The 26130-nt window shown below is 39.8% G+C and overlaps 1 protein-coding gene and 1 long non-coding RNA gene across 3 annotated transcripts in view; one reads left to right on the forward strand and one right to left on the reverse strand.

Moving 5' to 3' along the window:
- Positions 1-26130, reverse strand: part of TESK2 (testis associated actin remodelling kinase 2) — a 77231-nt gene that overhangs the window by 37738 nt on the left and 13363 nt on the right. For both annotated transcript variants that reach the window (XM_048058966.2, XM_013176363.3), the window contains exons 3-4: positions 13769-13890; positions 5166-5214 (exon numbers count right to left, since the gene is read on the reverse strand). In XM_048058966.2, coding sequence (XP_047914923.1) covers positions 5166-5214; positions 13769-13890 — 171 coding nt within the window. The remainder of the gene's footprint in view (positions 1-5165; positions 5215-13768; positions 13891-26130) is intronic.
- Positions 16101-24256, forward strand: LOC125182207 (uncharacterized). The gene is made up of 3 exons (XR_007161447.2): positions 16101-16307; positions 16843-17000; positions 24127-24256. It is a non-coding gene; the product is annotated as an uncharacterized lncRNA (long non-coding RNA).

Below are 26130 nucleotides of genomic sequence, written 5' to 3' on the forward strand. Positions count from 1 at the left end.
AATTGTTACAGTTCTGAGAATTTTAAGCTATTCATATCTTTTCTTCCTAATCATCGCCAAAAGCCAAAAATACTACAAATAGGAAGGTCTCCAACAGCCTGAACCTCCACTCACTGCATTTACAGTTTGCCGAAACTATTGCTGTCGGGAGGAAAAGCAGAGAAGGAAAGTTTTCAGCTATCACAGAAGAACTTTTGAAAAAAATCTCTTCCAAAGCCACAGGTTTTCATTAATATGAGTTTAGGAGTGCAAAAGGACACCGTGCGAGGAAGAAAAGTGTTTTTCTAACTGCTACATAACAGCATTCTTGTCTCTAAACAATTAATTGTGGTTGATGGTAAAAACAGCACTGCCAGATTCAATAAGCCATTACAGACATGTCAAAATTGTCCAATAGCAATTATCTTGCCCAAGATGAAAATTAACACGTCTGGAAGGATTTCCGTAGTAAATTTTTTTCCCAGGGTTTCCAACACAGCTATAAAAAATTAATTGAGCTGAAAATGTGCAATAGTTCAAAGAATTTCTTTGGATTCTCTTAAAATAAAGGGCTAAAGCAGCAGTCAAGATATTTTTCTTACAGCGCTTTTTAGCACCCGCATCTCCAGCATGCATTATTGCAGGCATCACTGCTCTGAGCACACAGGAAGCATTTTAGGCTTCAAGGCACCTTCGTGCATGTCTGCATTCAGCATCTATACAATGAGATGCGTGAAGCAGTTGATAAGGACTCACCAAACGTGGCTACAGAAGCCACTGAAGGAGCCAGGTGCACAGAACGGCTGGCTTGCCCTTTATAACTATTTCACAATTACCCAAATGCCACATATACAGCTTCTTAAAAGCAAGGCTGCTCAAGTATAATCTTGGACCCAGGAAACACCTAATAACACACCAGACGCTTGGGGTGGAATCGGAAGGACTGACTGGGTAGTACACCAACAAGGAGAAAGACTGAAAGGCTGCCAGGGAGGCAAGTTGGGCAGACAGCACGTCCAGCTACTGGCTGAAAGAACATTGTCCAGCCCTCCACCGCTGAGCACGTGCTCCTATCACACTGCCACAGCCCCGTCCACAGCCTGAGAAAGCTCCAGTGCACGTCAGATCTTGCCCAGGGCACGTAAAGCTATAACTTCAAATTGTGGCAGCAGAGAATTTGTACACTTTTTTTTTTTAAGCTATCAACCAATATGAATAATAGCCATAAAACTTTTGTAGCAACAATCAGCTATTGTTTGCAAAGCACTGCAATTTCAAGATAACCCAATCAACACACAACTCTCCCTTCCTCATCTATTTACACGCAGGTGTCAAGGCTTTCGTTTCCTCCGAGAAGGAATTATCAAGCTGTACAACTCTTCCTGTACATACATATCCATCAAGTTATACCAAGATTTTAGCCTGACCTCTTGGCAATTCAGATGAATTTGCTTAACAGAGTTCAACGAATAATTTAAGATCAGCAAAGAGTTCCTGAGTGGCTAGATGCTAGACTGTATGCTATGTTACTGCCTTCCATGTAATAACATAGGCCTATACAGCATGTAGCGCACGAAGTGTCTGCTGACCTCCAGCAGTGGCTTGTACCCGGTCTCTGAAAGCTCAGCAGCATCTCACGCTAACTGACGCCAGAGCCTGCACTTCTGTGCAAGATTCTCAAAACCTGAGGATGTTGTGTGCCAGGAGATTAAGAAATGGAAGCTAACAGAGTTGCCAGATTAGGAAGGTGGTCAGACAGAGAAACTGGAACTAGGCTGGAGAGGCACCTGAGTATGTATATGCATGCAGCAAGCACTGCAGATTCACGTAGCTATGGAACCAAACCACTAGCCACAGATTACAGCTGAATACTAAAAAAAACATCCAGTTCCTAGGTTTATAGAAAGTGAGCACAGCAAATCCATGCCCAGCAGCTCAAAGCTAATGAGACAGCCTAACACTGGCCAACTCATCTGAGCTGCACACCTATCGAAGCCTCTACTTCACCTTCCTTAAATGTTTAACTGTGTGCAAGGAGAGAGGTCCATGCCAGCCTAAATCATCCTGTGACTCTAAGAAGAGATACTGAACTACTTCAGAAGAATATGCCATAGTTTCTGGTTTGAGTAGAGCTTCAAAAATGGTATTGGATTTTCAAAGCTGTTAAAATTGTAGATTTAAAACAAGGCCAAAGTTCCAGTGCAATCTATAATTAAACAATCTCATTCTTTTCGCAAAAAAAAAATCAAATCAAAACAAACAGAAACTGCTTCTTGAGTAATGGTTTTAAAACCAAAAGCCACTTAAGACACAGAACAATTAAAACAATATAAAATGCTGCCAACAGGGAAAAACCCAAAGCCTACATACCACCGACATCTTCCTCAAGCAAAAAAAACTTGCTTGGTGTGCTCGCTGTGTTTAGCTTTCCCTGTGTTTAAATACGCAAGAGGAGAAATCAGTGACACTTCAGGCTGCCTTCCAATAGTGAAGTACTACATGCTACTAATGCATTCCTTTAATTGACTAAAATTCTTCAAGGCTCCTCTAACATCATTTGTGGCTATTGTCCTTCCTGCTAGTAGTCTGGGGGCTATTGAGCACAAGCCATCTAAATCCATTCACCAAGTATTTGCCTCCAGAGTTCAATTTCTTATCCCATTGAAACATATGTACAAATAAACATGATTTCCCATCTCCCCCCCCCCAGATATAAGCTCTAAGTGATGCTGTATCCCTTCTGCTTAGAAATACCATCAACCACATTATCAAAACATGACTTTTCTTACTATGCACATTCCACGTCAACAAGTGATAATTAAGCTCCTTTCAGAACAGGTCCAGCATAGGCTAGTGAGAAAGGATTCTCCTTGCAGCGACTCAGATGTCTACTGAGGAACGGGCTGATGAATCAAGAGTTTCACCTCCAAAGAAGTGAAACCTTGGCAGAAGTTCTCTGAGTGCTAGTAGTGTCAGGCTAGTATCAGTTATGTTGAGCACTAGAAGCTAGGAGACCACATTTTTGGACCACGAGCTGAGAAAAGACACAAGACAGTGGGTAACTTGTTTATCCTCCTGGGCTATATTTGAACTGGTGACTCACCAAGCGTGCCTTGCTTGTTATTCCTTCAGCTGGCCATTTCACCTCCTTCCTCTAACCTCCAGAAGTCATCAGCACTCAATTACTACTCTACACACACACCAAGATGAAAAACACCACCACTGTCAGCAGAAATAACTAATTTCACCACCTGGGACGTACTCAGCTCTTGAGTTTTAAAAGCTCTGTAAAACCAAATAACTATTGTATTGGACAAAGCATGTGCATTCCCCTACAACATCAAATTATGACGGCCTTCGGTTGCAGTTTTTCCTGTTGAAGGCATTAAATGTCCACCTTGGTCCACAAAAGCAAAGCAGGAATCACTACATATATTTTTATAACCTGCTCCTAAAGCTATTCTGTTCCTCAAAATTTTGCAGAGGCCTTCTTCAGCCTAAAATTTTTCCTCTTTGATCTCAAAATAATGTTTCAGGAATCTCTTCTGTTATTCTGAATTGTAACTATAAAAAGTTATATAACTATAAAAAGTTATTCTTTGAAGCCTTTCTTGGATTTATTTGCTTGCCAAGAACTCAAAAATAGCTGAAGAAAGCAGGCAGCTACAAGTTAGTGCTCCATGAGGAAGCACGTGTGCTGAAGCTTCATTTTCTTGGCTTTCTGGGTGGGGAAGGATGTTTAAATGGCAAGCAAGTGACATGAAGAAAAAAACCAACAACACACTGAGGAGGATCTGCCAATATTTAGTAAAAACGAAGCATTATAGAGCTCCACCTCTTCTAGGATATGTCACAGGAGGGGGAGGACCTGAAATCTCCGTTTTAACTGATCAGAGGTCCACAAGAAATAAGCAATAAAGTTAGCAAAACCTGCCTGCAGGACTTGACCAGCCACCCAATGCCAAATCTTAAAGAATTTTTCTTTTCTGAGCACAGGGCGTGGAAGGGAAGAAACGGAAAATAGGCGAGGGGCAGTTTATTTGGAATCAAAGAATTCCTCATATACACGCTGTACCTTAAAATCTCTGAGAGCGTCTTTACCTTGCTCTTACATGAGAAATGCAGCCGCCACGAACTACTGTGCATCATTAACAGCAGCTAGAACTATCATTGCTGAATTGTCACCACAAAGGTGAAGAAAGTCACTGCCCACATATGCGCACCTTTGCCTCAAAGTTCCACATGACAGCTGCAGGAAGCGATGGCCACACAGTACCACCCTGATGACTCTGTACACCCATCCACTCTTCCAATTTTACAGTAATTCTTTGGCAAGCATACTGGGAACCCATTTTAATTGCTAATTAATAACATACATGTTACCGCAATTTTTAAGTAGGAGAGGAAAGGGGTAAACTTTTATTGAGCAGTTCCTACAAAATAAGACTAAATAATAAACACGAAATTTACCAAACATGCATGTCCCTTCAACCTCTACTCTAAAACAGCAGGATAAACTTTTTATAGATTTTGACACAAAAGAGGTAATGCTATTCCTAGCAAGAGAACACTCCCTCCCGGTTTTTTCCCTGAGGAGGTGGGATTAAGCACACAATCGAGTGAAATTTGGTGAAGACTCACATGAATTGGAATTTCAGTTTCTCATTTGATAAATGGACCTTGGCAGGGTACTTGGGCAATGGAATAGTTCCTCTGTATGGAACCCAGATTAAGCTCAGATGTTCATGTTATTCCCAATAAAAAGATGGCAGGGACTGAATCCACTAATATCACCCAGCTGAAACATCCCTGATTCACCTGTGAAATGCACATGCAAGCAGAGTATAAATGAGAGTTAAATGCAAAGCAATGTCTCGCACAAATATTACTTAGGGGCGCCTCAGTGGTAAACCACATCTCTTATTTAGAATAGTATCAGTGGAATTTTGTTCCCACTGTGATTTTTTTCATCTTAATGAGAGCTTCTAACGATAAAAGACATTCCAGGGCTATAAGCAAAGTACTGTTCTGAGGCCTGATGCTGCAACCTTCCCACTGCATAGCAAGCAGCACGTGATTAACTAACGAGTCCCTGTAAAGGACACTGACTCTAGGTGAACAGCAGTTGCAGAATCTGGCCTGAGAACAGTTTCATATTGAGCATGTATATCATTAAATAGTCTTACCTCAGTTAGTGCGTGCAGCTGTCCTTGATGCACACAGACACCCATAAACCTACAAGAAACAAGAAAAGAAAAGTGGTTTGGGCTTTTTTCCCCCCCTCTATTTTTGTTTTGCTTTGTTTTTAAAAACGAAACTAAGATAATAAGGTACTGGCTATGCCAAGAAAGAAGGAAAAAAACCAGCCTCTCAGACAATGCATACCTCAAGGATGATTATTTAAAAGTCTCAGCACAAAACAAAATCATGTGCCTGCACTACAATAAGCAGTTCCAAGAGAGCACAGGAGACAGCTCAAACAAGATGGAAAGTTAGTGATTTGACTATAAGCAAAGGACAGCATATAATGTTTTATGCAGAAAGGAAGAGTCTCGGAGAGTTCCCTGTTTTAAGGAAGCCAAGTTATCCAGTGTTGGTCTGCACAAACAGCAAATTACTTCCCTTTGCATTTTGCTGATTAAGTACAAAAATGTTCCTTTCTGTCTCATTCCTAACCACTAAAGAATATGAGAGCACGTGCGAGCAGCATACTTTTATTCTCCCTTCCTGCCACCCGCTTTTATTTTCAACACTTCCATGGAAGCAAGTTTCAATGGTACCCTCTATACACACTTACCACTATATTTCCTACGCTGCACAAGGTTCAGACTCCTGCAGTTAACAACAATGACTGTCACCCTTGATTTTTCTGCACAGTGACAGAGAATGTATGACAGAGAATGACTTTGGTCTCAACACACAGAAACACATCACCTGTTATTTCCACAATATTTAGAAATTTCCACTTCACAAGCAAGGTGTAGAAATGCGTGATTTCATTAAATGTGACAGAAGAATTGTGTGGGTTGAAGGAAAAGGTCCTTTTATATCCTCAAAACCTTGCAAATTTAAAACCAAAATGATGCAAGACATGCAGTACTAGTTAAGCTAAGCTGCTTTTGAACTAATGAATGATCCTTACTGTTCTCTCACCTAACAGCTGACTAGTAAATTACAAGCAGCCAAAGAAATAATATAGATAAGGTTCTTTGGATAAGCTGAACTGTGGAAATCTGTTTTTATAACCAGAAAGAGAAGCAGGACTTGTACTTTAAAGACTATTGCCTGCCCTCACCTCAAGTAATATCTTCCCCAAATTAAATATTCAAATTTTTATTTGCAAGTGAAATTACAACTCCTCTTGCTTAGTGAAGAGCAATAAGGCACAACGAAGCGTTGAGGGAAAGGGGGAGATGGGTTTAGATATACTATCTACACAAAACATTGCTGTTCCTGTGTTTCAATTCATACAGTAACTGCACATAAACAATTTTGTAAACCTGTTTACAGATTAATCTTCCTAAAACTAGGAAATCCAGGCCCCTCCAAAGCAAAGCTCTGTTTTTACCTTCATGTATTCTGAAAGTCTTGTAAGGCATGGTGTTAGTTTATTGACAAGCAGAAGCAGAAAGAGAGATACCAGTTCCAGTATTACACAAATTTCAAGTGTTTTCTCTTCTATGAAGCATGGTAATGACACAAGGTCAATCCAGTACTGCAGTATTTTCATTCAACAATGGAGACAAAAATAATATTATTTCCGTCTGTATATCAACTCTTCCTTTACAAAGGCATATTATGTTACTTTCAAATTAGGAATTCATTCTATTTGACTTAATTTGAGAATTTAAATGCAGCGAAGAACTTATCAAAATTTGGTAAAATTAAATTTCTCATTTTTACCAGACAGGATAAACAACACCGTCATCAAAATCCTGGTAGAACTTAACTTTTTCTGATGACCTGTTTTGGTCAAAGGAAGTCTCAATAGAAACATGTTCATTACCTTTGTGAACCTACACTTAAGGCAGAAAAGATACATTGGCCCAAGTTACTAAGAGTTCACAAATACTTAAACATCTAGGTTTTCTACTGGGAAGCAGACATACATTTCTGACTTTACATCAGACAGTAAAACAAAGCTCAATATCACGATCACATGAAAAACGCAGGACAGAGATATATTCATAAAACCCACATCTTTAGAAGTTATTAGCCAGGAAAAGAGAAACCAGATACGCTGATAAAGACAGAATTAATGAGTTTACAGCAACATACTGAAACCATTAAAACACTGTGTCGAGAATCTCAGTTTTCCTACTCTGGAAAATAGATTGATAGAACAGACCTCTAGCGATCCAAATTCCTGGAAAACTTCTTCTTAACTGCCCTATCAAGCAATAATAAGCCTCCTGGTTACGCCAAGTACTGCTACAAAATAGTGTTGGAAAGCTTTTTCACTAAAAGGTAATATACGCAGCAGCTACCAGGAAATACAATTACCAAGTAAGATTGAACATAAGATTCCCATTTCTGAGCTCGTCCCAGGTGAGATTCCAAGTTCTGCGGGTAGGAAGCTGACATGCTGGCCCGGTACAGCTGAGATTATTCCTGTTGGCTAGACGCACTGTCTCCAGAGCCAAAATGTGCTTGTAGGTGAACTTCAGCATGCTGTCTTGTCGGCCAAGGGTTACACTTCCTATAAACATTTCTAGCTGGAAGCAGCTTCAATGAGCCAGCTATCCGCAGAAGAGGAGATCACTTGCAGATATAAGGAAGCTTATTTTCAAGACAGAACATCTGGCCTTATCAGAGAAGCTGAATCACTTCCAAAGTCATAACTAGCAGTTGGAAAAGTTCCCCCAGAAGCTGCAAATACATGAAGGATGCTATTCGAGTCCACCCTAAGTACAGTGCAGAACATTTCCACCACGAAAAGCTTTCTAACAAGTGTCAGTGATGTTCCCACGTTGGAAAGCTCTGCTTCTGAAAGCAAGGTTATTCCTCAATCTGCAGTACCTGTCCTCCTAGACAGGAGGAACAAAGCAGTGTCCTGGACATTTTTCAGTCTGTTAGGGCAGTTACCTGAAGGGCTTCCCACTCAGTCAGACTGCAGGGGAGAAAATTCTAGACAGATGGGGGAGACAAAAAACTGTAGCCTGTGTCCAACCTTTGCCTCCTTGGGAAATCAAATAAAACTAATATCCAGATTAAACAGCCGTTATGGACATCTAGACGTCAAACATGTGCTTTCCATTAAAAGAACTTCACCGAGACATGTACCTGCTCTGTGGATAAACCTAGATCAGCGACAGTCGAACATAAACTGATGCCCAGGTGAAAGAATTCAGGGAGTTCAGGATAACATTATAAATAAGAAACAAACCAAACACACCAATGCAAAAGTCTCTCATACAAAATCAGTAATATAGAGAGAAATAAGGTCAAGAGACAGATGCTTCCTTCACTATACTATTGATGAAGAAGGAAGAGTAAGTAAGAATATTAATTATGTATTAAAACCTTCCTTAATGTTTTATGCACCATTTTAGTCAGCAAATATAATTCAGGTTTTCTACACTTGCGTTTTGATTTAAGACAGAGGTAAGGCGTTTCATCTATTACACACAACACAGGCTCTCTGTTTATTCTATTACACACAACAAAGGTTCTCTTCTGTCGTGTACAGCATTTCTAAAATACTCTTTTGTGATACCTGCATCGCATAGAGAAAAGTAAAAATATTTTTTCCTTTCTGTTACACTGCTGTTTGATACAAGACAAATGATGCTAAAAGACAAAAGCCATTCTTCTACCTATTGGAACAAAGTCAATCACTATTTCACAAAAAGGAGGGTTTGACAGGGGGAAATTGCATCAGAAAAGGGTATTGTTTTCCCAGAGTGCTAGATCTGTCTGAAAGTAGCTAACAGAAAATTCTCCTTGAAGGAAGTCCGCATAATATGCGCACTACCTTCTTATTTTGTTTTGTTTGCGTGCGTGCACAGAAAGTAGATTTAATCAATGAGTCAATCTGCCTGCACGCTCACTGCCAAACGCAGCGATATCTCCAAGTGCTCCCACGAGAGCACTTTAGCCATGAGCTAAGGCTTTCTGCATACAGACTGTTTTAAATGAGGTCCCTACGGTACAGCTTAAATAAAGAAGCATTTTTTCAGGAAAACAGTAGTGATATTAAAAACTGAAATTCTATCTCAAAGCTGAAGATACGCTAATTTAAGAGACAGCACAGGGGACAGAGAATCTGTTAGCACACCACTTCGTTTCTGAAAACGAGGAAAACACACCTGTAAGACATTATCAGAATGTAAAGGTATTAGTATCAGAATGAAAAGGTATCAGGTCTCCCAGTCTGAAGCCTAGGAGACAAGGGCAGATTTCTGGAGTCCTTTCCAGCCCTCTTTTCTTCTTTTGGTTTAGCTAAAAACTCATGACCACGGAGCAGCACCAGCATTCAGAGAAGCAGCAATGTGCTGAAAAGCTTTTACATACATCAGCCTTGGTAGCAAATCTAACTCAAGCCTTGTACAGCATTGCACTCTAAGTGGGACACAAACGAATAAGGAAGTGAAGAAATGCTCTGGTTCCCCTACCCCCAGCTATTACAGCCCTATCATGCATCAGCCGCTCCATATTAACGTGGCTGTAGTAAACATCACATGGTGTAAAACCAGAACTCCAGCTCACTCTTCCATTCCTGCTCTTACCATCTGTTTTGAGGTAAGATGTGATAAGCCAGGCTGCCAGAAAGCAGCACATCCCCACACCCAGGGGAAGGAGAGGTGCTGAGCAGAGACAAAAAAGCTTTTTAGTCCTTCAGCTTGCATGCAGGAATGAGATGGAGAAAGGAGATGATGCAAGATGGGGCTGACAGTAGAAACAGTTCAGAGCACCCCATGAACACCACTAGTCTGCTTTTGCTCCATCCACTCCTAAAATGTCCTTAATTTGATCCCTGGGGGAAACAAAGAACAAGAAAAGCAGCTCTTTCTTACTTAGTTTCTGATCGCCAAGACGATGACTGAATAAGAAATACAATACTACAGTTAACATCTACTCTCCCTCTGTAATCACATCTACTAATAGAAATAGGAAGCAACAAAGAGGGAGACCAGAAAACCTCCAAATCCCCTTACTTTTTACCATTCAGTGCAGCTGCGAGAGCTTCTATTCCAAAACATCCTTCACAAAGAGGTTCCATTTTTGCCAAAATAAACCCGTTAGCGGAGGCTAGTTTCTCCCTTTTTCTAATGTACTTTGCATCAAGAATTTTTTTAACAGATTTACTCTCTCTATATATATATATTTGACCACAAGAACCTTTGTGATGCAACCACAGGGATGATACACTTACAGGAACTTGGAAGTGAAAACTAAGTGAAAACTAAGCTCCTCACTGTCTTCTGAAGAAGACGACTGGCTGAAGAAGAAGAATGGCTGGCCAAATGTAGAATTTGAGCGCAAAAACATTGAAATGAGAGTGGCGATACTGAAAGTTAGCCTTCCAACTCTGTGCCAAGCAACACAAGTTATTTTTAAAGCTTAAATAACCAGACCAATATTTCATCAAGTATTAGAAGCAGAGGAACTGGAATACCTTGACACAACTCTGCCTCCTAAAGAAGTACAAAAGTGTCTAGGTCACTAAGGTAAAACACAATCCTACCTCTAGCCAGTCTCCGTAGTGCTAAGGAATGGAAAAAAGTCAGACTAATTCAGATGCCAGACTGGTGCTTGTAGGCTGGGAAAACGAAAAAGCTCAAAAGGCATCTGGAACTGCGAAAATGGGATGATATAGATAGCACAGAAGCAAAAGCAGTCTCAAATAATCAGCAGTATTAATTATTCACTTCAGTGCAATTAATGGCAAAAACACAAGAATCTTTGCAGTAACAGCTTGAAATTAATTGCAGGCACATTGGAATGGATAGCTAGTAAAAGTTTGCAATGCATTATGGAGCACTGCCAAAGGGGATTTTTATTTTATTTTTATTACACAATGGATAATAATGATCCTTGGCTACCAAATAACACTAGAACGAGGAATCTTTATGCCATATCACTTCGCTCTTATAAAGCAGAGAAGAATTCTATGTCAAAGACAGATTCGTTTACAGATTTTAAGGTACTAAACCATCAGGATGTTCAAAAACATAACCCCACCCAGTTTAAGGAAGGTTTCAGTACACCAAAATAAACAAATCATTGCCAAATCTGACACTTACTTTCTAAAGTATTAACTGACTGAACCACGCGTGTCGAAATAGGCTGAAAGCAGATTTTAGATACCATAAAGCCAGTATCTATCCCGCTTCGTAATCTGACAAGACATTTGGTAGGAGAGAGTCTCACAGCTCTCTGGCCTGCTGGAGTGAACCATTGCTCAATGTGACCTAAACATTTCAGTCTAAGAATCCACCAGTACCCTGACTGGCAAAGAGCAGCAGGACTGATGGAAAGTAACTTGTTCACAGCGTAAGTTAGCAGTAAGTAGTCCTAGAGCTTACAGAAGATGAAGAAGCTCCCAAGTAAATATTACATAAAATCAGAGATCACACTCAATGCAAGTGGAGGAGATCCAGTAGAAAGTGGAATTTATGCATTAGAACTTCTTGGAAGAGGATCATTCCCTTTAAAACTAACACAAGTTTATAATTTCTAAAAATAATAAAGAAACATGCCGTTACAGACCATTTTCCCAGTGACCTCTTAGCAGTACTATACTGCTCTTACTTGATAACACCATGGTTTTAGCTTTCAGCACTTTACTATGCAAGTACATGATTATGAAATATTTTTAATGTTTTTAAGGTGGGAAATGGGTCCTAAGCTATTTTTTATAAAACTAGAAGAAGCACCAATAATTTACAGGTTCCTGAAACATACACACAGATGTACATACATACACACATATGCACACGCATACAGAGGCAGATAATATTTAGAAAGGGAGAAACTGTCAACTAACATGAAGGGACTGGAAATACTACAGCGAGTGATTTTAAACCAAAAAATAAAGTGAAACATAACTAAAAACAGAAAACACCAAGTTATGTGATAGAGGAAGGTTTTTACTGTGTATTATTATTATTCAATAGAAGAATAAAACTAAGTTCTCATTTGCATTTTCTGTAGCAATGTCCTTGCTGCCTGCAAGGAGCATACTTACATTAGACAATTTTTTTTTTTAAATACTTGAGAATCAACTCTCCTTGAAGAAGCCTCAGATCAGGCAATTCACAAAGCAAGTGCTGTTTATGCTTCAAAACAGTTATGCCACAATAAGACATACCTTTCAACATATGACATTTATTTCTTATGCATTCACTCACAACTGCTTAGTTGAACACAGATAATCCTGTGTAATAACTGAGAGATCAAATAGAATTCCTTTTCAGCTTCACCCATAAATCGATACATTAGTGGTCTTTCTTCAGGACCATCTGTGCAACACCACTGATTTCAAATTATTCAGAGACTCTGAGGCCAGAAGACACCAGTATACCATCAATATGATCTCTTAGAGGTAAGGCCTTTAAATTTCAACAATTACTCAGAACTGAGTACTCTTAACTCTTGTTCTCAGCAACACCTTTGTAACTTCATTCAAGGGGGACAGGGCTAAATTAAGCTGCAAGTGAATGCGTTTTTGCCTGTTAAACCATCCCTTTCCTACCTTCCTTCATCCCAGCCTAAATTAAATTAAATATTTTATTTTGAATAGAGTAGTAAAGTGTTGTTTTGTTTTGTTTTTTTAAATAAAGATCTACAAACCACTAAGTTGATAAAGCAACTTTGAAATGTACTGAATTTATGATTCTGACAATGCCAATCCAATGAAGTTCTTTCCACAAAGCTTACTAAAGAACACTTGTATCAGCCCACCAGGATTATACATCGTGTATCTAAGGGTTCTGAGAGAAAAGGAGTGGTGGATAGATATAAGAAAAGTAAAGAACCTGAAAACTAAAATTCCAGTTATCTCACATCATTAAAAAAAATAAATAGAAGAGCAAGGATAGTTGCTGAGAACTCATCTCACTTTGGAGCAGAAAAAACAGAGAAATTTCTGATTAGAGGCAGATTACTACAACACTCAGATCACTATATACTGTGACCAGTAAAATCACTACAGTTTTACGATGAGTAAAAACTCTCTACCTTCTCAGGGTTTTTTGTTTGTTTTTAGAAAAAACAGAACAGACTCATAAATACTGAAGGAAGGAAACAAGTTATTACACATCAGTTGATGAAGACTGAGCCAAAATTTCAAGGATCAGAGAAGCTAATTATAAAGATGTTTTAGGAATCAGTACTATATCTGTACTATTTAACAGTCTTGTAAAAAAGAAGAAATTGAAGTTCACTGTGTCTCCAAAAGTTTTCAGAAAGCTGTACTGCCTGGACTATCAACGTAACCACAAACCATGTGAATGGTGATAAATTTGCAATCATTTAAGTTCATGAAGAGAAGTCCATTTCACTCTTCATATCATTGTACTGTTTCATCAGAAAATAACGTGGAAACTTGTTTTTCTCTGAAGTTACTTATCACTAGTAAACTCAAGATACCAAAATCACGTGAATTTTCTGTTTGCTCGAGTCTTTTCTTTCTCTCTTCTTCCTACTCCCACTTCTCCCATTAGGATAGCAGCTGTTAGAAACTGTTCCTAACACATTCATAGATACAGATATACAAAAAAAATGGAAATAGAAAAGCTCTGCTAAAGACAACCTATCTCCACACAATTCAGAAAAAGCAGTATACCTTAAGATGTTGGGATGTGAGAGTCTATTCATAAGTTGAACCTCTTTCAGCATGTTTGCTCTGTTGCTGTTCAGTGTGTTCATCTTCAAAGCCATGACCTGGTCTGAAGTTCTGTGTCTTACCTGCAAGATACAAGCAAAAAATGTTAAGAACATATCCTAGCAACAGGAAATTGGACATTGCCTTTATAAGGCAGCACCTCATCATCATAGTACATGTGAAGGAAGCCATTTACTTGCTCAGGGAAAGAAAGTTCCCTACTCCAAGTCCTATGAATCTCACCTCCTTCCCGTCCATATCCTTCTTTTCCCATAGCAGTGTCTAGCTTCATTGCTCACAGAATGTGGAGGCCCTGCCTTACATACAGCTACAGGGCCGATTTCAGAGGCAGTCAAGGTTTACTTCTTGACTAGGACCACGAGCCAGATTATACACTCAGTGGAGAGAAGGCATTCACACCAACCTGCACTGCAAAGCAGAGATGTTACTGGACATGGTATCACCTAGTCTAGGACGTTCAGTAGTGGCTGCGGAGTGCCAACACAAAAAAGGTTTCTCTAGCAGCTGTGCAGAACCAGCACACCATTCAGAGTCAGCTTCCCCAGTCAGAAATGCATGAATGCAGCCACTTCTAACCTGGTACCCTCAAACCAGCCTATTCGTCACCAGCAAACAGGCAAACGTTATGTAGATGTGCTACTATTAGAAAGAACTTGTCATGATAGCGTAAGGCAAACAGCAAAGACTGCGCAAGCTGAAAAACAGCCCACAGGCTTTTTCTCCTGCTTCTCCCCTGCCCATGCACACGAGCTTCTCAGCTAGCTCACCCACAGCCACACAGTAATCCCAGGGTAATAAGGATCAGAGAAAGGAGGGGGAAAAGGATGTAGAAACCAGCACCAAGAGCAGAAACCAGCAGCAAGTTCACGAGCATGGGGCTTTTCCTTTCAGTGGCAATACCGGCTTTAAAAAAAACCTGGTTAAACTACAGCTTTAGTGTGTTATAACAAGATAATCCAGAATTCTTCTGTGTATAACCTGTCCTGCCTGTTTGGCATTCTTGTTAGTTTTAAGCAGGATGATTGCATGTTAAGTTGATGCGGGTTAGTGTTACTGGTCAGGTTTCTTGTGTCTATTGTGTGCTTTCATTTATTTTTAATTTTATGCAGCTTTTGCATACTGAGCCAGTCTGAATGAACAAGCTGAGCCGGAGAGGTCAACTTCTTTATGCAGACATTTTTAAATACCTATTTTAGTTATACTTTAGTTTTATGAGCTGTAATGCTTTGGCTGGGGAACAAAAATGAAAAAAAAGCTTGCACGGACTTAAGAAAGGAAGATTTGTTCTATCGATGCAAACAAATTAGAATAAGGACAATTTAAAAGCTTTCAATCTATACATAACAGCTCTATCAGCTCAAGGAACACTTCCTCTGGGAGGAGGGTGAGGAATCCTGAGTGTTGTGGTAGAGCAATTTGGGTTTGCAGTGAATGGGAAAGAATTTGAAGGAGCTTAACTCCTATGGGCAGGGAGCTATTCGGAACAGGACTCCTTCAGAAATCAGCTTTCCACTAACACAGAAGCTTCAGGGTCTGCCAACAAGGAATGAATAGAGGTAGAAGGTGAGCAGGAACTTGGACGGAATGTGGTCTCGAACAATATTTGCCTTCTCATTTACTCCACTAGCTACCTCTTAATTTCTTGCCCATTTCTATAATTCACTCCATTCCCTGCCAAAACGTCAAGTCCTTTCGCCTCTGCTCTTAGGTAAAAGTAGAGCCTATCCTATAGCAGGACCTTCTTCCTTGTTCTTTGCCTTTTCCTTGGTTTGGCCTCTTCTTGAGCTAGGGAAACCTCAGAAAAGGGGATGGGTAAGTTTTTGGAGCACTGTCCTGCGTGCTTCCTGGATTTTCAGGTCTGACAGGCAAGAGGAAGTGGTCAGCAATTGCTTCTCAAAGGACCGGCTGTCCGCAGCACTAATGCCTTGCCCAGAGAAAACCGAGCAGTTTTTGCAAAGGACATTTTTCATCCTTCACTTCGGAAGGATATTCCTGAAGTCTTTTCAGTCTTGATAGACTGAACTGGGTTCTGTAGTGAGCTTGGAGGAATTTTCTTTTTGTAAAATCAATTTGACCACGCTCAGAATAGCTCAGATTACTAGCATCTGAGCATGTTAACAGATTTCTGAGAGGCACCCTACACTGTGCTGAACGTGGGAGAGCAGGGACTCGTCCTCTCACACTAGCTACCATTTGAGTTAGGAGGGAAAAGCAGACCTGAAGGCAGAAACGCTTCTTCTCAAGAGGTCAATACCCAATACAGTGAATAAAAATCAGATGACAGTTTATACATCATGGAACACACTATTAGTCACTTAGAATACACATGAGGATAATTGTGTTCTCTGTTCTGAAGCAGAGCTGGCAAACAGCATTTGCACAGCACGAACGGACTGCCAAGAGGAACAGGCAGGTCCTACCTCTAAGGACACACTCCAGATCATCTGAGCTGTCAGCTCTTCTTTACAGCAGCTGTCAGGTACACTACCCCGTGCACCTACTTACCTGTCAGTCATACTCTAGACAAAATTTGGGTCTCTATTGGCATTCCTTGCCAAAACCCCACCAAACAATCTTTAATCTTTTATCTCCTGTCAGGCCTCTTCTGTGTGCATGAAAGCATGGAAATGGTATTTCACCCACAAGACAGCTCCAGAAGGGAAACTCGTAAAGATTTTAGAAGTGTTACCGATCAAATTTAGTATTTGTTTATAGGGCATTTTGCCTCAGTGCATGTCTGTACCCTCAACATAAGCAGGGATCCCTAGCGGTTTGCTGTAAAACTGTCAAAGCTGTTGACATTATTATTAATTAGAGTTCCTTGCATATGAGATCAAGTAACCTTTCAGTGATGTCTGGATGATCGTGTCTGTGCTTGGAAATATTCTAACAATCCTACAGCTGCCTTCCCATGTTGCTCTGCACCCTGTTCTGACTCCAGCCTGCTTACCTATATGCCTCCATCTCAGAGGTCACAGTAACCAGATATTGCCTCCCTCTTTCATTGCTGTCAGGCAGTTAAAGTGTCCCTTTGATCCTCGGAGAATCAGAGTGCAAAGTGTTTTGTAAGTACTTGGACCCGGCTACAGCTAGCTGCATGGCCTGCCTGGTCTCTCCGTCTTCAAACCACGTTCTAGTCTTGGACCTTTTTATCTTCCTCTGAAGAAATGAGGTAGGTAGAGGAAGTCACAGCTCCAGGTAGAGAAACGGGAACATACTTGAAAGAATCATAAGAGTGATTGAGCAGGGCTCACATGCAAAGGAATTAGTCACTATGTAGATGTTCTACCCAGTTCACACAGGGAATTATCCTGCAAAAGTTGGGATTTTTAATTTTCTGCTTGCTACAAGGTTCTTTGTTATTAATAAACCCTAAATATCACTTAAATAACTGTTTATTAGCTAATAGGTATACCAGAGCTTTCTTAAAATCCAAACATTTATATTACTTCCACTCTTTGCCTGTGCTGAAGCTGTGGGAAAGACTGATTTCATCTTTCTCAAGGCTTTTGTGACATTTACTAATAACTGTACGCTTCCAGCTGTCCTTAGAATGAGTTTCTGAAGATCATTTCCCAATATTGAGGTTACAAATATGCCAATACAACTTTAAGGTTTGTCCTTAGTTTTCCACTGTATTTTCATTATTTTTCAGCCATATAACATTGATCTGGAAGTACTTTATCACTGTTACTTTCCAAAAGTGCATTTATTTGTTTTCCAGTTTTTCCTTACCCTCCTCTCCTCTGGTATCCAGCCTCATCGCTTAATTACATTTACAGACCTTTACTTACACAGTCTATTACCCAGAATCAGGTTGCTTCCCCCAGTCTATCACCCACAACAATTTTTCAAACATCCTGTTACACACCTTAACCTTCACCTGGCCATTTCATCTTCACCTTTCTTGCCACATGTCTGAAGTACCACTTTACTAACCATTTTACTACAGTAACCTTCTCTCGTCCATATATATGACATTCCCTGAGCTTGCTTCCTGTTTGAACTCGTTGTATTACCCACAAGAATCCTGCACACGTTCTTATTACTTACACTGACTCACCATCCTTCTGTTCACCAATTCAAATGTTTCCTGCACACTCAACCTTCACATTAATGATAGATGATAGCAGGTGGTGTAGACATATAAAAAGCTATGTGAGTTGTTCTCTTTTCTCTAACAGTCTTTAAGTGTCTTCACCTGATTTGCCTCCATTTTCTCTTGCAGTGCCAGGAGATGAAGGTATTACCTTGGTTAGCCTTTTAGGTCATTTGCACTTCCTATGCTATACAGTATAACTGTGATTGACCAAGTTCACAAAAAAGCTGGTGAGATACAGGAGACTATAAAAATTATTATTAAAAAGAGAATACATCATAGGACATTAAATGACAGGGAAACAGTCCTGAAGCAGACCAGCATTTGGCCCTCATGCAAGACCTATCTCAAGAATAATTGACTTCCTTGCTGTGACAGCAGAAGGAACCTTGAAAAAGTTAGGGTCAGCTGCATTTTATTCAAGACCCACAGTCAAGCCATCAAGTCACCACCTTCCCATGGACATATAGTCATACCTTGGAGATGAATGTATTACAAAAATGCATAAACTCTGATTGAGGAAAATTCCCTTTAATTGAGAAGATAAACCTGTTCTTCAGGTCAGATCTCACTCATATCCTCATGTTAGTGATGGCAATATCATGTCAAGTCTCACATCAGTAGAAAAATCTGTAGTGACAGATAGAAGCTTAAAGAAATACATCAGTCTAGATAACATTAAGCTGCTGTGTTGATGCTAGGGACCAAGACTGGGTTGTGGCTCTTTTCATAGTGGTATAGCATGTCACTACACTAACTTCTTGTAGCAAGAGAGAAACACGCCAAGTGTAACAAAGCCTTGCCAAACAAAACTAGTCGACATGTGTTACATGAGTTTAGCACAGGTTCAGAAGATAGAGAGGAACTACACAAAAAATAAATCAATACATTCTAAAAGCCTGATGGTAATTGTAACTACATTCATTTTTAGTATGAGAAAAAAAAAATGAGACACACAGAAGGTTGCAGCTTTTACCATTTCCCTTTAGTACAAAGGCTTGGAATTGGTCATTAAACAAAGATCCTGTAACTTCAGTAACTTCTAACATCACCGATTCAGCAGAGTAACAAGATCAATTACTACAGCATATTCCACACCTACGGCCAAATGAGTTCTCCATTTTTTTGCCAAACAAAAGTGAACTTATAATTAGTAAGTAGTACAGCTGTTACTTTATAAATCCATTTGTGTGTGCCAAAACCCCTTCATTTTTCTTTTGTATTTTGTCTTACTTCATTGCCCGCTGTAATGTAGAACCAGGGCCCAGAATACAGCGTTCATTTATTTTAAACAAACCATTTGCTGATAGGAATCTGCCTGTATCTCTGCCACTAACTTGATCTCAAGCAAATCAAAGGCAAAAAAGAAACCACAGTCTTATTTTGAGAGAAAGCACAAATGAATCTGAGGACTATTGTTCCACGGTTTGAGATCAGATGTAAACAGGCACAGCCAGGGTGGAGAAACTGACTGATTTTGTGGCCCGTTCAGCAGAATGTAACCATATAAAATTCCCTTCGCAATCCAGAACAAAGCTCATTCATGGACCCATTGCTTAATTGCTGGACAAAAAACAGAAGAGCCTTAATTTTAATTTTTTTTTAAGCTATACCACAACCTGACTATGTAGTTCACATACGTAGTTCCATACCAAGTACAAAGTCAATGTCAGAAAAAGAAATACTGAGTTAGAAGCACAGACCGAGGAGCTCATTCTTCTTCATTTTTAACGTCAGCTACCTTGTCAGCTCATTGAATAACCCTGAGCATGCAACTTAAATTCCATACGTACATTCCCTCTTTAGCTCTTTAAGTCTATAATATGGAGGTGATAAAGCTATTTATGAGCCAGGGAAATCTGACATCTGCAAATGTCAAACATCCAAAGATAATACATAATGAGATACTGTATCTGTGTGTCCTTATTCTCCTATTTCTTTTTTTAATACTGATGATTAAATATTTCCTGTGTTACTATGGTTTTATCCTGTGCAAAATGTGACGATATTTGCATGATCTGCAGATGATTTTTAAGCAAGAACACTTCACGTTAAGTTCTCCTGGCATGTAACTGCACCTTAAGTATTTTCTAATATATTAACAGTTTGGTACCAAACATGCAATCCCCCACTGTACCAGGGATATCATCATCACCATTCAAATGCATTTGTTGATTTTGTTTTAAAAATCTGCATGGGAACCTTGAGAGAAAGTTTTATTATGGTCAGAAATAGCTTCCTTACACTTCCTTCATAAATCTGTCAAATAAATGTTACTCATGCATGAGTAAGGAGGTCAGTCTCACATTTGTGCAGAGCCTGCTTGGATGCAGCTATTGCTGCTATAATCAGTCACAGCACTAGGACTTGATCACAAATAAGAGAGGACGGAGTATAAAGGAGCTACATTTTGCTTACTTGAAGATACTTACGGTTTTATAAATTGCTACAACTCTGAGGCCATAGCCAAAAAATTAGAGCTCTTAGTAATTTCTTGTTACTTCAGCCTTCATGGAACTGCTTTTCTCAAGCATTAAGTTCTCTTAGAAAAGGAAAAAAAAATAATTAAATATTCCAGGCAATTTCTTAAGTGTCTCCTCGTTGTCGGCAATGGCTAAGAATCACAGGAACTGGATTTGCAGGACTCAAATCAAGCCAGCTGATGTGAAAGGTACTATGTTATCCATACTGTCAGCCATGGATCAGTTAACAAAACAATATCTCCATACTGACTACTCAAAGCAATGTTCCACAGCTCTGTCCTCTCCTCACGCCCTGACCTCGTCCACTAAGAGCAGCAAACAGCAGGCGCCCACGCCCCAGCCAGAAGCAGCTCACACACACAGCACAGATGGATCGCCATCACACACAGCGACATCCATCACTCCTGTGAAGTGTTTAACTCCACCCCACCACCCACCCAATGCCAGGAAAATAAGCGTTCAGAGAGGTGTGTCACAACAGTCGTAGGGGATGCAGCCCGTTCCCTAGGCTCAGCCATGTTAAGGCTGGACACAGGCCAGCGCAGTTATTTGAAGAACAGTAAATCAGCACCTGTCTCCTGGTATCAGCAATGAATGAGCTTACACAAACGTGCATGTTTGCCAGCTGGCAAAACAGAAAATCCCAGAGCTGCCAACCCAGCACATCTCCGTACAGAACAGAAAACTAAACAGACCATTTAACTGCGCTGGAGAAATTATGATATTCCGCTATATTTTTCAAAGACTTTTTTCTTCAATAGAGAAGTTGGCTGATCAAAGCAGGGAAGATGAAATGTAGTGTATGCAAACTCTTTTCCCCCCACGTTTGTTAATTTGCTTCACTTGGTACAATTTTAGACCTTACTTGTAGTGATGCCAAGTAGGACTGCAGGAAAGAGTATTATAGAAATAATATTTTCAAAAATTTCTTAGAATTTTCCAACAGCACTACAAAAGGCAAGGCTTACATTAGGTCTACTACCCAGTGACATCTTTGAGGTTATTAAAATGTTATTGTAACATATATATGATTGTTACATATATATATATATATCTTAAGACTTCTAGTCATAAAATAGATGAATCAATCAATCAAAACAAGGCTTATGTCAGACAAGTCAAACATGAACTAGCCCTCTGTTTTTAGCCTTTCAAAGCAATCTCAATTTTAACAAACATAAGAGCATGAGTGCCCTGCAAGTGAGACAGGAAATTCTAAAATTAATGATACTCACACCTGAACAGAGATGAAGGCTCTTGAGTATTTTGCCCATTTTTGTAATCCCTAGGGAATAATTATGCAGGTGAGGTTTTTAAGTGATACATTAGTGATCCATCAGAGTAAGGCCTATTTACTTCACCCTGCCTATGTGCTAAAAGCATTGGCTAATTAAGTGAGAAGGACTGGGATGACAGCATCTTGGCAGCTCAATAATCAAAAAATCACTAGCAAGAGGAAGGCAACTGTCTGCGTGGTTACCACACAAAACATCTTGGCAGTTGCTAAAAGGTTTCCCAAAGGCTGATACTTCACACAGCATGAGACAAATAATCCTTCTCAGTATTTATGCCTCATCTCAGTTCCAGAATGGTGCTTCTTCCTACTCCTGACAAATATCAGAGTAGGAAGAGAATGATTAGAGGCACCCAGCTGATACAATTCAAGAGCTTGAGGTTTCAAGGTTACTCTAGCCATCTTGGCCAGTTCACGTAATATAGTGACTGTATTCCCAAGCAAACGATTAGTGGTGTGTTTTAACACTATAGTTTCACATAAGAGGCCTTAAGCCCCATTTATCTTGCTTCTGTCATCCTAAGAGTTTCCTCCACTGATCAAAAGGGGAAGATTTTTTAGCTTAAATCTAAATCCTTCTGAAATAAGAAGCAAGACCACGAGGCATGTGTGGACAAGATCTGCTGTTTTACTAAGAGGTATCACATCGCCCAGGGCGGGAGGCAGCAACTGCAATGTCTCTAACTCACTGTGACAGAATGAAGGAAGAAATTTAGAAGAGGAATACCACACCTGAGTGAGGTACTGCTCAAATGGATGTCACTTCTCAAAACTCACAAGGTATACTCCTCATGCCTACAAACACAAGGATTAGATCTGAGTTTCCTACTTGTTTCCTTATTTCTGTACTCATTTTCCAATATACAAGGACTTCTGACGCTACATGGCATAAGCAGACCCAGAAAAATCTCATTTTGCCTGATGTAGCAACACCAATCTAGAGGAAGAAAAATATATTAAAAAGATTTGTTTAGACCAGTAGCTTCCAAATTTGGTGACCACAGACTGTTGGTAGCTGTAAGCATCTCAACTCTTGGCCATGCTTAATCAAGAACACTCTTAAAAACGAGGATGGCTCCAAACATCACCAACGAATCTAACAGGAGAGAGCAGACAATTCTGGTTAGGCGAGACTGTTCCCACAGCCACTTAACATTTCAGAATAGGCATAATTCTCATTACAGCTAATAGCCATTGGGCCTTGTTATGCCTTTTTCCTCAAACAAAGGGATAAGAAAAAGGCATTGTTTGAGAAATCTGTTTTCTCATTATAAGACTGTTTATGCACCGTAATGACATTTTTATACACTGACTAGGTTAAGCTTGAAATGATTAATTGAACCACTTTTCCAGTTATTAGACACTGTTTATATTCTTTTCACCCGATGTATTGGCACCATGTTCTACAGTTCCCCAGCTTAAGAAAACTCAAATATCTGATGCTGAAAAAGTATTTACATACAACTAGGCAGTTTCCTACAAGTACTTTATAGGGTAACTAAAATAAAATACCTTTTAAGCCTATCAAATGGTCCCACAAATATCAAGAATACTGTGTGATCTCACCTCTAGTATTTTACGCAGCTTTTGAAGAGCACCTACGTTTGGCTCAGGGCTCCGAACAGGCTGGTAATTCCAGAGGCAACTGAAGAGGATCCCTTCTTAGTACAAACCTTACACTGAATGCTCAAAACAGCGTATTGGAAAATGAGAGAACTTTGAAACTGAAGTAAAAAGGACAAAGCATGAGATAGATTTGAGGTATCTTGTGAAATTTCCCATTATCAGCTGACTTCTATGCCAATGCTGCCGCTTCAGAATATTTTTATCCTGAATACCAGAAATGCTTCCTTATGATTCAGTTTCAGAAAAAAAAAGCCAACCTAGGCAACAAATTAACTGTGCAAGATACATATTCAAGCTTGCAGGGTTTCTACAGCCTATTAATCCAGAAAGATATTCTAACTTTTAAATTGACAGCGTTACTATTTCAATCCTTAATACAAAGTGGCAATCATTTTAAGTAGAGCATGAAGAAAGTTCCTACAGATGACAGAAAGTAAGTCTTAGAGACCCATTTATATGACGTTTAGTGTTGCTACAGTCATAACTCTGTTAACACAGTGCATATGTGAACTTGTAATACATCTCTAGACTTGCAGTGCCATAATAAGTTTTCTTTTTGTCATCAGCAACATACTGGAGATAATTGCACTTAATTTTTCCTAGAAACTAATTTTTGTCTATTAGGCATAATTCCTCTCTGCATATTTGGCTTATGTCAAGCTTGGCATTTATATTGCTATTTAGACCTTCCTCCTATGCTGTACATCTTCATGTTTTTCTTTGCATTTGTGAAATCAAAAGCATAGGGTTGGAAAAGACTTCATGCCATCTAGTTCTTCATCCCTCTATATCCCAGGCCAAAAAGAGCTTCGCCTGTCATTCCTCATGGACATCTGCTTAAACCACTCTTTAAAGCTGATAGTAGAGACTACTGCAACAGAAGATGCTAACTCACAGGTATCTGAAGAACTAATTTAATTGAAGCGAGAGAGGAATGGTTGCATCACAAGCCACACCGGACTGAAAAACTTCCAGAAGTAGATTAAGCTACTCCGGTTTCCCATGAAGACATGCACATAACACCTCCTTCAACTGGTTGAGCTGGGAGAGCAGGAGTCCTTGGCAGAGGGATGGTAAAAACCTACAGAGGAAGTGAAAAAGCAGCTGGGAGACCTGCTTTCCATCATCTGTATGAGCTTTCTTCATACTTTACTTACAACAGCTACCATAAAGAAAACCAACAGACTTCCTGTCTTCCTCTACATAAGAATTCTTCCTGTCTCCCTCTACATAGAATAAAAAATAAAAAAGCATTCTGCACAGTTAAGTTCCTGGAGATACTAATGCCAACTTGAAGAATGTAACTTTGGCTTGAAGTCTGGTAGCAAAGCCTCAAAGTCACTAAAATTGTTCAAAAGTAAAAGCCAGAGTTGTACTAAGAGCCAAATTCAACCTTTCACTTGGTATATTAACAAATAAATAACCCTTTTTGCATTGCCAGTGTTTATGTTGAAAGTTCTGAAATAATAACCAACAGGGTGTGTTAGGACTAAAAAAACTCCTGTGGCTGGAATGCTCAGAACCTCCTTGATTTATGCTGACATTTAATTCACTTCCCCCCTTAAAAGAATTCAGGGCTACCGAAAGGTATTGGTTTGACAGCCCTGAAGACCTGACATCCCTTTTACGCAGCAAACAGGTGCACACAGAGGCAGCAGGGAGCAGCTCAATGGGTCCTGGGAGCGTGCTGGGGACTTGTCCTGCAGCAGGGGACCCCCTCCAGCAATGGGAGGGAGCTCTGTACCAGCTCTATTCCTGGCCATCCTGCTGAGCCTGGCAATAACACACAGACCTGCATTTAGATTTAAAACATGCTGACAATTCATATATTGCATGTCTGATAATCTGTCAAAACCTGAGTTAATGAAGACTCCGGTTCTGGAGAGTGTTACCTGCAGACTCTGAGCCACTGGTTTCCAATCCCTTCTCCAACAGAGTTTGTCTGAGCATGGGCTGACAGCCAACCGGCAGCACCTTCGTTATGAATTCAGCTTCTGTTGCCCGTTTTTTCTGCCCTTTCTTCATGTCTTTTTTTTTTTTTAATAGTCATCCTCTCCTTTTAATCTAAATTGGCGTTCTCTTTTCCACAGACTCATTTATAAAACTACTCAAATAGCTCCCTTCTTCCTTCCACACATTCACAGACATTTTAGTCTTGGAAGAAGGCCTCTGTTGACATGATAAACCATTAAATGCCACAGGAAAACTGAACCCTCTGTCAGTAAGGAGTTGCTTTTAGAGCCAAGAAGCAAACAGACATGACCAGCTGTAGAAACAACTGAAACTAGGAAGTCCTAGCTATAAAAGGATAGTTTAATAATAATAATATTAAATAATAACAAAAACATGGCCTGGCTACACCAAAGGAGGTTCCAGAATCCCCTATAATGGAAGTTTTAAGGACAGGCTGAAAATATCTGCCAAGAACAGAGCACATGTACTTGAGCATGGCTCAGCTAAGGAGACTACAGTAGTTCTAATAAATAGAGCTCGGAAAGGATGTTAATTTAAAATTTGGTGATCCAATTTATTAAAGTCATTGTATAAAATGACAAGTCTTACAATAGCTATATACATAAACACACAGACTTCTGCAAGACATCCGACTTTGTGCCATAAGCTGCTGTAAGTAGGTTAAATATGAGTGATAGCTCAAGCTACAGCCGTGCACAACAAAGCAGCATGAAATGGGGAAGTTTCTACCGAGCTTCCAGAGGAACTGAGCTAGGCCTCGTGTTACTCAATGCTGTGTTCACTTCCAGCTCACTGATGACAGCTACCACTGAGATAAATTCAAATC

Source organism: Anser cygnoides, chromosome 8 (assembly GCF_040182565.1).
Source record: "Anser cygnoides isolate HZ-2024a breed goose chromosome 8, Taihu_goose_T2T_genome, whole genome shotgun sequence".
Classification (NCBI taxonomy): domain Eukaryota; kingdom Metazoa; phylum Chordata; class Aves; order Anseriformes; family Anatidae; genus Anser; species Anser cygnoides.